The sequence below is a fragment of the Symphodus melops genome (assembly GCF_947650265.1).
Source record: "Symphodus melops genome assembly, chromosome: 22".
Lineage (NCBI taxonomy): Eukaryota > Metazoa > Chordata > Actinopteri > Labriformes > Labridae > Symphodus > Symphodus melops.
In genome coordinates, this window is record NC_136712.1 from 16,841,048 (window position 1) to 16,856,355 (window position 15,308).

The following is a 15,308-nucleotide window of genomic DNA, read 5'->3' on the forward strand; positions in this document are numbered from 1 at the left end:
CTCTGATTTCTCCTCTTTACTGATTTACAGAGAAGAAACAAATATTTAAATGAGGTTTACATGAATGAATAAATGTTGAAAGTCTACAGTCAACAGTATTCCTCTTAATCCAAGCAAACCCTTCCATTGCACATAGAAATTTGTTCTAGGTCTTTAACATTTGCACATACAGAAAGCATATTCATACTGACAACATCCTCCCCCTCCCCCATGATACTGAAATCATGTTAGTCATTTAAAAGAAAAGGTTTGAACAAGCGAGTGTGTGTTCTCCTGCTGAAAGCTTTTTTTTTTTTTTTTGGTCATAGTGTTTGAAAACCAGCAGAGGGCAGTGTTATTTGGCAGAAAGTGATTGTACAGCAGTCTGTTTGCCTCATTGAGAGCCACCATGTACAATAAGCACAGTGACATCACATCTTTAGTCGATGGGTTGAATCCCTCGTTTCATTGTTGAAGGTGTAAAGAGACATTCATTGAAAAGGTATTTTTGTTGTTCTATAACCACAGATATGATGAAAGTACAGACGTGATGCCATAAAAATACTGTGACGCGTGCATGAAATGCTGGTGAGCTACGCTGAATCCTAAAAGCGATGTGAAGACACGAGCTAACGACGGCGAACCTGGAGACACGCGCAGTGTTTTGGGGAAGACTGTTGCGTGTGCACTCCAAATGAGCAGAGCGCATCGCTGAATGGAAATACTGAGACCGAGTCGAGGTCAGACACGCGAGCTCGAGAGCTTTGATCAGCTGTGCAACAGAGGTGTGCAAATTACTTCTCATAAATCTTATTCACAATAAAACGCTATCACAGATATTCTCAACAATGTTCCCCTGATACCCTGAGATTTCATCCAGCCAAACACGACTACAGCTAATTCCTCTGATTACATCCCAAACCAGAGACGACTTCACATGGACGTAGTGTTTGGTTGTAATGAGTCTTAGGTGACGGACGGTACATGGTGGAGAGCCACTGCTACACAGCGGGACATCCATTTTCATGAATGTGAATCGACATTCAGCTATTCAAAGCACACAAACCAGAACAATGGGAAGGTTTGTTTGTTTTTGTTCATGATTGCTTTGAGGAACTACATTTGTTATTAAAATGTGTTTGGCTTTGATTCGAACATCTGAGACAGGACGTGTGGTGAGAGGGCGAGACCGAAGCTGCAGGTTTTTATGGTGAAAACCGGTCAACAGCACAGCAGGATGGCAATTTACAAAAACTCACATGGAATGGATTCAATATCGAACAAGAAAGACATTAATAGCAACAGTTAAATTGCCACATGATGGGTTAGTCAAGTACATTTGTTAGCACGCGATACGTCGACAACTGAGAATACAGGTAGACTTGATAAGCATTCAATGATTGGTAGCATCAGTAGTATGTTGTTAGTGGATTAGTTAACGGTGACACTACACAACAATACTTAATCTCATAGCGTTAACGTTTGAATTTGCATTCAGACATGTATGGTGACACAGATGAAGCAGATTACGCTCTATGACTTTTAAAGGACACGTTTAACACGACAGTTTGTGAGCTTCGTATAATACTATCAAGTATTCTCTGTACAACTCCCCTGCACTCGTTACATTACATTTAAGGCAATGTATCACAGAATGGACTGTCCCATCGGTTCAAGAAATACATTTCCCTGTATGGCTGCATTATAATCTGAGAGATAATATTGCTCATGGGCTCTATATGCAGAAAAATATAACTCTATTCTGCAGTTGGTTTTGGTCATTAATACCTTGTTAAGGCCCACGGAGGAAATTACATTCAACCGTAATTAAATTCATTTAATTGCAGCAATTTTAGAAAGATGTTAGGGGTGATGTATGGTCGTTTTCCTTTAGTGCAGCAGGTATACTGATCACTTAATAAGTTACTGGAAGCCTTTTATGACCGGGTTGAAAGTATGAAAGTAGGACTTTTGGCAGTTTTTACTACGCAGCGTTAGAGCGCTCAGGTGGGCAACATAATGCACAGGCACCAGCATCACCAGCTGTGAGCACATCTGTTTTTTATTTCTAGATGTGGCAATTTTAGGGCACCCAATTGCCATATTACACCACAGTGCAATTAGGTTTTTGTGTTCTTGCTTGACACTTAGAAACTCCAGGCCACCGGAAATGGTCTATCCATCTGTTGCACTCACGCTGTGACCAACTCAGTCAACAAGTCATTACAGTTGTTGGAGTTTTTTTTAATTCCCACTGAACAGCTGCTGCCATCAAGCTAGATTTTAGTTTGTTCCCCGCTGATTGGATTTTTATATATTTGTATTACCATAGTAATTAACTTCCATTGTTTCTGGCTAGTGATCATTTCTGAGATTGTTCTATTTTCTGTCTGATTGTACATCAGACTGATAGTTCAGAACTACCAATTTACCACAATCACAAAAGTCAAGAGATAGACCAAGTTGCTTACTATGTGAATGTATAGTGTGGGAATAGTGTTGCACAAAACTCAGCTTACAATGGACAGTGACAGCTATTATCAAAGTGACTTTTCATTTAAAGCAAAGTTAAACCCTGTCATTGCTTCTTCTTGTTAATTCAAGAAGATATTTCAAATTGAGTATGCTGGTGCTATTGGAACCGTGTCTACACACATATGCTGCATTCACGTCATATCGGAAAACACAGTAGGAAGAAAGGAATGGCTACAGCTTGGAATACTTAGACTTTTTGAAATAAACAGAGAGAAGGTCAAAGATGACCATCTGTAGCAGAAATGACTTCTCTCAAGCAGAACTGATCGTCTGACATATTTTTCAAATTGTCCACTAACATTTGTGAATTTGCTGCTATGCTAGCTGATCGATGACACCACTTAGGAGTTTGTACACAATTCCCGCTATATAATCCCACATTCTTGCTATAACTGCCACGAGGGGTTGTGAATGTAATTGTCCTCCAGTTGCAGTCTTGTTAATCCAATACAAGGGGAAAGTGGCAAAAAGAAAGCTTGGTTAGTACTACACTCCATTACATTTTCTGACTTATAGCCTCCTCACATGCATACATTATGTTACACTTTTCTTTCTGCTTTATTTTTTTTCTGTTCTAGGTAAAGCTGATGCTCTTTGACAAACATGTACAACACCTCACAGCTTCTGACAACATTGTTGTTGCTTTGGCAGTTAGTTTGAATAGAAGTGCAGAGGACCCAAAATAGAGCCTTGTGGACCATCGAGAGGCACCCCTTGGCTTGGAGCTCAGTTTATTGAAAGGAGATGTGAGCTTGCCGCTAAGGTGAGCATGAGCTGTTGGCAGAGAAGAACGATCTAGATGTTGGTTTCCCGCTGCATAGGTTCCTCCTCTTTTTGATTTTTGTCAACCAGCTCCTCTGACGCCTTTGCTTCCCCATCAGCTTCTTTTTGATTCTTAACCTGGTCTGGATCTTCTGTCTCAGTCTGTTTGTACATCTCTGCCCTCTTGCGCTCCCGATCCAAGAGTCTGTAGTTAATGAAGTTCCCAATGAAGAGCCAAATACTTGCAAAAATGACAACAAATCCGCAGCAAAAATACATGTACTTGTAGTTCTTCGTGAGATCAACCAATTTCCCTGCAAGACAATACAAGGGTTTGAGAGTCAACAAAATGTCAAAACACTTGCACTGTACAATTAAGTGATTATCTTCTAAAGTGTTTTTAAACATAGGCTTATTTTGAATGAATTATATACATTCAACAGATGGGGTTCCTTCTAAATCCAAGTTTTGCATAATCCTTAAAGCAATTACGCCGAAACAAAGAAAATGTGGTTGTGTCTTTTTTTTCATCGTCTTGAGGCTATACATTGCTGCAGACTGGGATGTTTGTACCACATAATTTAGCTAATTGAGAAATTGTGACTGTAAGGGGCCAAGCTTACCGGCATCTCCTGTGGCTAATACACATACTATTGAATACCTTATTTAACCCCTCTTCAACAAGAATAGTAAACTATCGTCTTAGAAGGTGCACAAATCCAACATATTAGGTCAAATGTGCTCTCAGATACTCAAAACATACCTGCTAGAGGTGGACCAAGGAGGACGGGGCAACACTCCACAATAGTGGTGAGTCCAACAGCACTGGAAAATCTCTGCGGTCCAACCAGATCCATCAGTGTTTCAAACAACACTGAGCTGACCATGCCAAAGGCAAAGCCGAAGAACATGGCATATACCACCAGACCGGTGTAGCTTTCCACTAGCGGGCAGAGGATATGGCACACTCCATTGTACAGCACAGCAAAGCTGAAGAAGTACTGGATTTTGGGCCGGACCCAGCGTGAGTTAGCAAGTAACCCCATGGAGGGCCTTGCGAACATGTCGACAAAAGCAAGAATGGAAAGCAGGAAGGCAGCCGAGTACTCATCCACGCCCATGTCCTTAGCGTAGGCCGCAAGGAAGACTATAGGGGCAAAGAAGCCAAGGAACATGATGACGTTGCCTGACAGATAAATGAGGAAACCACGATGCAGGAAAAGTGTCAAGTCCAGGTACTTGTTGACAGTTTTCCATGCACTGAACTTTTCTTTTGTTGTGGTTATTGCGGCTATCTCTTCATCTTTCTTGATCTTGCTAGGAGGCGGTCCAAGAGGTCTCATTAGAGATCCAGCCACACAGCAGTTCAGCAGCAGGCCGCCCAGAATGAGGAAGCTACCTCTCCAGCCAAAGCTGTTGAAAAGGTACTGGTTGAGCGGGGCAAGAGTGCTGAGGAACACCGGACTGCCTGCCATTGCCAGCCCATTTGCAATGGGACGCTTCTGACAAAAGTATTTTCCTATCATAGTGAGCGCTGGCTGCAAGTTGAAAGCTAGCCCAAGTCCTGTGGAGAAAGATATTAAACCATTATTAGTAATGCTACAGTTGTAAAGGTACCACTGTTAAAGAAAACACAGATCAGCTGAACCTCTCACCTCAAAATAAATACAAGTAAACCTTTCACAGTGTCAAAAGTAACTGTTGACCTCTGAAATACTTGCATCAAAACAATCTGGCGACCTTGACTGCTTGCTCAGTTTCTAAAGTCGTACATAATGATTGCATTAATAAAATTCTTGTTGTATCATTGCCTTTTAAAGATCTTAAGTGCAGTACAAGATACAGTTGTGGGCTTGAACTCTTTATGTGGGTATTGATTTTTAAATTAATGTAATGGTGTGATTTACAAGGAATATAAATAGACGGTTATATTGCATGCAACGATTGAACGCTGATATTTGCATTAAGGACTTGATGGCGTCCAATAAGGGAAAACTGAAGCTTCACTATGGTGCAAATGTTTTTCCTAATACTACAGTTTTATTTTTAACCTGCTACTTAGAGGTGGAAGCTAATTGAATTAACTCAAATCGGACTTAGGAGGACTTAAATGGACTTACCACCGATAACTCCAATGCAGAGGTAGAGCTGGACCACACTGGTGCAGAAGGAAGCTAAGATCATACCAGTGGAACAGAGGCAGCCCCCCATCATAACGATTGGTCTGCAGCCATATGTGTTGACCAGTATGCTGCTGATGGGACCTGAAACAAATAGACAACATTAAATGGAGCCACACGTCATACGTTTGCAGAAGTCAGGAGCACTGAAAGTGAAGGTTTAACGATGTAATCCAGTTAGTGCTGCACACCAACAGGAGCCCAGCTTCTATTCATAGAAGCAATGGACTGTATCCATTTTTAAACATTGCACTCCCAAAGCCTTGTGTCAAATAAAATTAAGATAAGTCACTGACAGTGTGAAGAATGAGATGAGACTTACAGATGAGCGTGTCAAACACAAATACATTTTTAGAGTGACAGTGCATCAAGTCGTATCTCATCCTAATGCCTGTGTTTTTAGCAAAGGGGTGTCGGCTGTTGATCAGAAGTCATCCTTCGATCTCTGGGTCCTTGGTCAAGACACATAACCTCAAGTTGCTCCCAAGGACGCACCCTCTCTTTTGTTTTGTTTTCCAGTTCCGACCGATATGGAATTTTTAGGGCTGATACTGACATCGATAAATTGGCCGATATCTTTCTTGGATCTATGCTCGATCTGTAGATTAATAGATATAGAGAAAGACATTGTTCGTGTTGATCTCTCAAATGAAGCTATTACAAACTCTGGAGAGCGTAGAGGGCCCTGTGCTGCTGAAAGAGAACTGCTCGAGTAAAACGGTGAAACAAAAAAAAAAAAAGTCTTTTGGCTGGTGAATTAATCCAGTGATATCAGCGAATATCCACGATAAAATTAGCCCATACCAAAAATCACTCATTATGATAATATTGGTGTGATTATCAGCTGGATTATTAATCGGTTGGGCTCTTTTCATTTAGATATAGACTCAAGGTTTTATGGGTGTGGTGTTAGTTTCTATTGTTTAAAGGAAAAGATTTGATCAGATTTAAACATTTTCGTACATTTTGGTGGCTCTATAATTGTTGCTGATTTAATGCACTTTTTACAAGTCTTTGCACTTCATAATTGACTCTGTCCCCTTTCCCTTCCTCGTATTTTTAGTACAGGCGGTGTCACTCGATCCAGGAGGAAAGAGAGATCATGGAATGATGTGTTTTTCTTTTAAATAAAGCCCTCATTAGCAGCCAGAAGATGTACCATATTTCTGCTAGGCCCTGTCCAATTTAAAAAGCCACATCAGGCGAGGAGTCATCTTTTTAATTTGCACCGCAAGAATCCTTTTTTGACCTTGAGGAAAGTTCCTCTCATTTGCATCCACAGCAGTGATCGGTATTCGCAGAGGCCCCGCAGGACAAGAATCGTCCGAGATGAGGAAGCCCCTGAGCTTGCACATTACCGTCCTTTTAAAAGGCTTATCATCTCCTGGCCAGACGCAGCGTAGACTTCATTACACACTGGACAAAACTCCAACCTAAATATAACAACCTAAACCCCAAAAGGAATGGCACATATATAGAAATGTCTTACAGTTTCTTTCAGACTTTCAAAATGCTCCAAAGAGTCTAATGCAGCTCAGAGTGTGAGGATACCGGCTATCCATCACACCTCAAAAAGGATAAAGTCGACAAAAATGGAAAGACAGGTTTGAAAAATCAGCTGCAAGACACTGTCACGGTCACCGTTTTCTTTTGCGACTCTGTTAGACTGCTGACCCATTATCTCGATATTTAAAGAGACACATTGGAGGGTCAGACAGTGTCGCAGCGAGTTTATCCATGCTTTCACATTTCCATGATTTTTGGTGGTCATTTTCCAGCATATGTCAGTCAGCACCACATTTAATGATCAGGCCATGGCGGCCTGAAGGTACAGCAAATTGACTTAAGACAGCCAGTAAGGTGTTACAGTTCTGTTCCGCAGACTGCACAGATGAATCGAAGTGGGGAATGCTTCCAGCACTGAGGGCTGCCAACATGTGAGGCTTTAGTTGTAATTGGCAATTTTCAAGTTTGAAATAGCAACTGGGTGAATGTAGATGGAGGAGCAGTGCTCCAAGTTAAAATCCTCAGAGTAAATTATTTTTACGCGTTAGTAAAGATGGGGAGATGCTCATTATCCAATCTTCACTCCCATTTTGGAACATGTTCCTTTCTGCACAACGACAGACAGAAAGCCATCTTCTTTCGCTGCTAACTGATTCATTTTAATTACCAGCTTGTCTTAATAGTTTACTGCTTATTCACCAAACAACCACTTACATGACGATATGGAAAGGAAATATATGGTGGACTTTTCTCATACTCCAGCTGTGCCTGAGCGCGCTGCACTCGTCAAGTTGGACAGCATGAAATGCATAAAACCCAAAATACAAAACATTTAATTACTTAATCAACATTTATGTAAATGCTGGGGACTGCAGAACTCAGTCTTATAATATTTCTGTGTTTTTGTCACAGCTGGTGGCAGCTTCTACTTTCTACGTAGTCCATCTGTTGATGTTGGTAAAACTATACACAAGAGCAGCTTTAATTATCCTCCATGAAGGCATCACTCCATTACTCTGACCAACCCACAGAACTAACCAGCACTTCTGAAATTTAGAAGAGCAACGGCTCTATTTAGAAAATAGTCCTTGTAAAAAACTGTTCTGCTGTATGGATTATTCAATCACACACACTTAACGGACTAAGAGCTCCATCAGTATTACATCCAGTGACCCCAGGGAACCTTAAGGTGCTCTTAATGTGGAAAGACACTTTATCCTTTGAAGAAATTGTTCTTCTGGGACACATGCGGTCTATTAAAAGGTCCTGGATTTACAAGGTTTTTAGAGCAGAAATATAAACAAACATTACACGGTACTCTATTAAAACAAAGATTTGTTTTCTCAAATCGCCTCAATCGAAATAGAAGCCACTTTCTTCATTGCCTCTTGTTAACCTACTTCTGCTCAAATGTTTATTTATCATCTACTGGAATTCATTGCTGGCGGTGCATGACACACCGGCGTGTACTGTATGTCCAAGGTCAAGTCTCTCTCTCTCTCTCTCTCTCTCTCTCTCTCTCTCTCTCTCTCTCTCTCTCTCTCTCTCTCTCTCTCTCTCTCTCTCTCTCTCTCTCTCTCTCTCTCTCTCTCTCTCTCTCTCTCTCTCTCTCTCTCTCTCTCTCTCTCTCTCTCTCTCTCTCTCTCTCTCTCTCTCTCTCTCTCTCTCTCTCTCTCTCTCTCTCTCTCTCTCTCTCTCTCTCTCTCTCTCTCTCTCTCTCTCTCTCTGGATTAGCGACACTGATCCATCACAGGCACACACCCGACAGCCTGGAGCTTAATGACATCATCACAGAGCGACGCTGACTGTGCATGTGAGGATGAGGGACTGATGTAATGCTATCAAGGATTGCAGTATATGGGCTAAATGAAACAAGCCTAACAGGTTTTCAGACTTAGACCTATGAATATCTAACTTCTGGACAAAAACAACAACACATCTGTTAGTTGCAAGAGCTGACAATGAAAGAGCAGAGAGGTGGAGATTGAAAACCTTGTGGATTCAAAAGGCTGCCACCTGGAAAAGGAGGTTTCTTCATTTAATCATGTATAATGACTCATGTCAAGTGTGAAACCTGTGCTGCTCGAGTTGTCCACCCCCACTAGCACGTATGCGTCAACTCCTTTATGCAAATCTTCTGGGTGACGTTTTTGTCCTGTAAACATTCAGGAAATAGTTTGTTTACGATTGCATACACAAAGGTGAGGCTTTGTTTAGTCTTGTGAAACCGATCTCACATTTCCAGCTCACATCACTGGATAATTAATGCTTAAAAGGATGACGCAACTGAATGGCTTCTCATAGTCTTGTATGGGCAGGTTTGTCACACAAAAGACAAAACTAGGTTAAGGCAGTTGTCTCTTAAAAAATCCTAGTCCATTTCTTCTGTAAGAAGTGCGAGTCCTGCTGGCTGTATAGTCGGAGCCGTGCAAAGATGAACAGGACGGCCAGCACCTGCCATTGGTCATTCAAGCTTCTTTAGTCAAGGACTAGAGAAAAAGAATAGCTTTCTTACTGCTTGTTTAAATGTTACATGGCCTGAGCGTTTTTGGATCGAGATAATTCTGTTTCGATTTGGATGCAGTGTGACACAAGGAGCTAACTAAAGTGTGCTAACGTTAGCCTGCTAACACAAGGTCACAGGCAGATGCAGCTTGAACCAAGGACAATTCAGTCCTCTACTTGCGCTATATCATGCTTAACGATGGTGCGTTCTATTTAATAACTCCTTTGTGCAAACGCGAGGGGAGAGGAGTTAGAGATATGTCGCGGGAGGAGAGGCGAGGCTTCATAATTGCGGAGGTGTCGCCAAACAGAAGTTTGTTTTGGTTTCATGCTGGTGCTCAAGGGCGACATCTACTGAATCTAAAAGTCACATTCTTGGTTTAAATTTGCACATTTGATGACTATTATTTTAACCCATTATGCCTTAAACACTTTTTGTTTGAAAGATTTGCATTGGACAGTAGTAATAATGTCACTTTATAAATTTGACAAATCAGACTCATATTTATCTTGTCTGTTTTTCATTGCCAGGCAGCCCCACAGTAACACCCAAGCTGTGTAAACACAAACACACAAACATGCAGAGAGTCACAGCAGGACGGGGAATTGAAAAGGTGTTAAACATGCGAAGAGTGATTGCTTCATCATCAGCGTAAGAGGCAGAACACGAGAGCAGATGTTCAATGAATAGATGCGGTATGCGATCAATATGAATGAAGGAGAAACAAGAGCTGCTCTCTTAATAACCGCACATGGAAGACGTCCCCCACATGATAATGACATACAGTCCCTGTAGAGGTAAAACACTTTGATATTAGAAACATTCTGTGATGAAGTTTAGCATTTTGACCTCAATTATATCACGGCCTCAAAAGGAGGTCAGAGCAGAGGGCGGTCAAAACACTTCAGTTCCTGAAGCAGAATTATTTACCCTCCTTTTTTTTTTTTTTTTTTTTACAAAATAGTCATTTGATTTACTTTAATACTCTTTAAACACTTTTTTAGTTGATGCAACAGCAAGATCTTCTCGAGCTGTATCCTCCTTCATTTTGCTCGTCAACATTTTCTAAAGTGGTCGTCAGACCGCCGTTTAAAGCCGCGATACGGTCCTGGATTGTTAGGACCCCATTACGCCTCTGTGACATTCACAGAGGCGTAATGGGAGGACGAAGCGATCCCACCTCTTTACCATCTTTAGTGGTTGTAACGGAGGCATTACAGAGGCAAGACTCTTTCTGCAGAGTCGATGATGTGATGACAGCTGAGCTTTCGGGATAAAAGAAGAAGTGTGATATTCCCATGCAGTGTGGGAATAACGCATGACTGGAGCACAACAGGCACTAAGCAGATTCAATAACAGCGTTACAGCTATGTTGTTGTGCATCATATCCACTGTTGAGTCTGTTCCCTATAGAGAGCTCATTGGTAGAATATCTACATATTGATTATGACTTCAGTGTTATTTGAAATGTGCGAGTTGTCATAGCAACACAAAGGGCACAATCACACAGGGCAAAGCTGCTCTGTGCCATGCCGAAGCACGACTGTTTCCTCCATGTAAAAGAGGAAGTAGACTCAGGTTGTTCGTCCTGCTGACACTTACAGGCAGGAACAAACGCTGTGGTGGCAGCAGTTTAAAAAAAATCCGGATGCAGTCTCGCTGTAAACTTGATGGAGGAGAACATTTCTTTTTTTAAACTTCCCGACTGCTCAGCTGACAGCTGATAGAAATATCCACCTTGTGTCAAACATTCAACTTTTTACTACTTACTTTTAGCTGGGGTTTTTTTGCCTTGACTATAATTGTATAGTAAATTAGATTTAGCATTTTCAGAATTTTGTCATATTTAAATTCAGTTTAAAAAGTTAATTGTGTAAATTGCGACAGTAAGTAAGTAGGGACTTAGGTTGGCAACCGAGGGTCTCCAGTTCAAGTCCTGCTGCGGACCAAAGTATGGAAGTTAGTCTGGCTGCTGGAGAGGTGTCAGGTCACTATCCGGGTACAGCTGAGTTTCCGTTGTCTCCAGGAATGCATGTCCACAGGTCCTGTTTGTGCATGTGTGAGATGCAGGCCCATGTGTGTGAGCAGCTTGTCTCTTAATTCCCACTTCGTTTAGAAACAAAATTGGAATTTTTTGAAACTTTTGACAATAGCTGTTTTCACACATGCACCCCCTGACCGTTTCTAGAAAAGCTTTAGGACAGTTTGCACCTTGAATCTTCCTGAGTTGCTAATTCATGTGTCCCTGAGAGCGAGGTAGGCGTGACACTACAAGAGGCAAGACATGTAAAACAGATGCTGCAGAAACCTGAGATAGTCCCAGGCTTTGATGATGGATATTTACCTTTAATGCTCTCGGACGTATTTACAGTATCAAAGAATAAAAAACCACGTGCTTGCAAGCCGATAAGAATATAAAGCAGCTTCACAAAGATCTCCAACAGTTGCATGATTTTAACTTCATCGTCCCTGCCTGCTACTACAGCCATTGGTGGAAGCTTTACTATGTGATATCGTAACGGAGCCTTTCAGGCCTGCTGTTGGCCGGTACAGATGGTGACAGCAGCAGTAGATCGAGTGACAGCAGGATTACAGCTTGGACAGATGGCAGCAGTGGCAGTGCCAAGCAGAAGGCTGCAGGGCTGAAGCCAGAGCAGGAAATACAGCAGGTGATCAAAGCAATACGGAAGAAATGACCTGCTGGAAACTGACCCTTAAAGGTTAAGAGAAACATTGAGATATCTCCAGTATGTAATGGAAAGAAGGATTTTTCTTCTCTTGAATTCGTCAATATCATTCACAAATACTTTAACGTTGTGTACTTATTTATCTTGCCCTGGTTGCATACTGTAAACTCTTTGCCAATTGTTTCCCCGTCTTTCCCCGGGAAATGATTTATTTACAAAGTCAACATTTGGATTATATACTTGTTTCTGTTTGTTTTATCATCCTGGGAGATTACGGGGGTTTTCTGGTTGTCTGAAGCATTTGATCCTGTTCCTGCATCCTGTGATGCTGTGGTTTTAAATCCAGGTCATGATCTGATGACACAGCCTGCCTCAGTCTCTACCCAACTGTGTCTTCAACTGAAATAAACACAGGCTTCCTGTTAGCATCAACAGACCAAGCACTGTTGAATACAAGCTGACAATGACAAGCATTTCTCTTCTGTACATTTTGACACAGACTGCCAGATATAACAGAGGTTTAACATTCTCACCGTGAACAGACCAGTGATCACAGCTAACAGTAAATGAACTTGAAAAGCTGGAAATGTCCTAGTTTGAAGTGCACAATAAGATTATTCAGCATCTGCACCTTAAAGAATAGAGCTGACCAACACTTTCTGTGTTTCTATCTGTTCTGTGACAGATAGAAAAACATTTCCCATTCCAGTGTGACTCCTGTTAAAAGCAACCACTCACCTGCAGCATACATGACCGCAAGCATGATGGAGGAGATCCATGCGATCTCGCTGTAGGAGGCTCCAAAGATGATCTGGATGTCCTTGAAGAAGACTGTGATGGCCTTGGGGAAGGCGTACGAGAAGCCGATGGAGATGAAAGATGCAAACACCACAGCCCAACCCCAACCGCCGTCTGGTGGGGCCACGGCGGCGGGACCTGTGGCAGGGGGCGGCATCGCTGGCCCACCTCAAGACTTTTCACTGCAATGACAAGAAAGAAGGGAGCGATGAAATAATTGATTTAGGCTTTAGACTCTTAGAGGCTATAAAGATAAATGAACATGAGCCTGGGCAGTTGTTTATAAGAAAATGTCACAGATCATTACAGGCAACCTAAATATGATTCAGATCCTCATCAGCAGCTCCTATTGACAGTACACTGCAGCTTTGGGATTATAAAGGAGGGCAAACGCTTTGTCCTTTCAGTCATTCACATGTGCCTGTAGTCACCTGGCATGGCAGGGAGGAGGAAATACAAGAGGCCAGTGTCCTGGAGAAGACGTGCAAACTCACACTTACAGACAAACACGGATTCAATTATCCGTATCCGCTATCTGATCGAGCAGAACAGCCCCGCCCAGTATTCACCTTGACCCCCCCCCCCCCCCACACACACACACACACCACCTCCCTCTTGAGCCCTCATACAGCAATGGAAAAGGGAAGAGGCTGTCAATTGATGAAAATGTAGACGCAGTTTATAACCAGGCGCTGCTGTGTACAAAGCAAACATGCCCTTATTACATGTATAAAACCAAGAGCAGCAATTGCCAGCACTTCACTCTGTTGATTACAAGCTAACTGACTTGAAGAAACACACACACGTGCACACACTTCTTTTTTTGTATGCTCATTGAAGGGCAGTCATTGTGTGTTAGCTCTGGCTAACCTCATTGGCATTCAACTTTCTAATCAGCCTGGAATCATTTGTGTTTGTTTTTTAAGCTCAGAAAGTGTGCAATTATCTCAGATTAGCGAAGCTGTATGGTAGTGGATTTGTTGCTAACAGTGATTGCTAGTATATCAGAAATTCACTCCTGATGTCTGGAAATTATAATTATGAATTGGCACATAGTTCCCATTTACAGACCAAGCATGCGTAACTGTCTCATTTTAAGTCTAGGAAGAAAGGTCCATCTCCGTCAGCTCCACTTTTCAGAAAATGTGTGCTCACACAGGCTGTTTGGAGATTTTCCCTTCATGACATAACAAAGGGCAGTAGCCCCTCCCCCAGGTGGGTGACACTCTCACAGCTAGGTGTTTGTTCTGCCCTCTTAGTCTGCCTTCGCCTCGAAACAATAGGGCATGAAGCGAGAAAGCTGATCCACCCGAGCCGTTCCAGAGAGGGGGCGTGGTCAGACACAGCTTGCTTACATTTAAAGCTACAGACACAGAAACAGCCTGTTCTGAGCAGGGCTGAAATAGAGGGGTTTATAGGCATGATCAAATACAGGATCAGAGTGAATTCACAATCAGGAAACGTCACATGTTTTCGGGAGTTCCGGGAAGGGGAGTCATATGTGACCTTTAAAGTCAAAACAATTGTTTGACAATGAGTTTGTAATTGACAGATGAGTCACAACGGCTAGTAAAAGCATCATGCAAGGTTGTGTTATATGTAAAGTCTTGATTATCATTGGCCTGATATTCCTGGGCAGATCACAGTTCTTAAAAATGATTCACCGTTACTAAGTAAGCAAACGGTTGCTAGGGACATAGCTCTTATCACAGACTCTGGAGGACTAACTGTTTTCATATCAACCGACAGAGTGAAGTACGGTTAGTTTGATGTTGGTCCATTTACGGTTGGACAAAAGAGGTGACAATAACGGAGACCAACAGAACTGAAGAATGGTGTGAGATACAGAAGTGTTTTAAAGAAAAGTCATTTTAATTTGGGACCTAAGGGGGATTCGTTGGCTTCTGCAGTCTGCCTCTTGTGGTGGACAATTGAGGAACTGCAGTCTTTTAAACTTCTACATTGGCTCTATCAGTCAGGACAACTTTGCTAAGAAAAAAATACTTGGCTTTACGGCTCTGTTCCACTTGCTTACGTGGAAAGTATTAGGCAGGACCAGCACACATTCCTGCTCTCTGTGTATATAAGGAAAATTTAAGGCAGGGAGAGAAGCAGCAAACACACCCAAACAGAGCAGATATCAGGCGTCAAAGGTCAAAGGTTATCTTTATTGTCCCCACAGGGAAATTTTCTTGCAGCCGGAGACATACAAATACATCCAATGATGAGGTCAGAACACCATTAAAGGAGGAGCTGGGGTGGAGGAAGGGTGCAAATGCAGCTCGCAGAGGGAGTAGTAAAGAGTAGGCAGCACGCGCAGCTGAAACAGGGCGGCATCAGTACTAAGAGCCAATA

General features: G+C 42.1%; 1 protein-coding gene across 1 annotated transcript; it reads right to left on the reverse strand.

Annotated features, from left to right (window-relative positions):
• Positions 1 to 538: 538 nt before the first annotated feature.
• LOC306817834 (monocarboxylate transporter 2) lies at positions 539 to 13,417 on the reverse strand. The gene is made up of 4 exons (XM_079335036.1): positions 12,894 to 13,417; positions 5,397 to 5,540; positions 4,040 to 4,840; positions 539 to 3,590 (listed from the first exon to the last, which is right to left on the reverse strand). The coding sequence occupies exons 1-4, from the start codon at positions 13,108 to 13,110 to the stop codon at positions 3,310 to 3,312; spliced, it is 1,443 nt and encodes a 480-aa protein (XP_079191162.1). The 5' UTR covers positions 13,111 to 13,417; the 3' UTR covers positions 539 to 3,309.
• Positions 13,418 to 15,308: the final 1,891 nt, after the last annotated feature.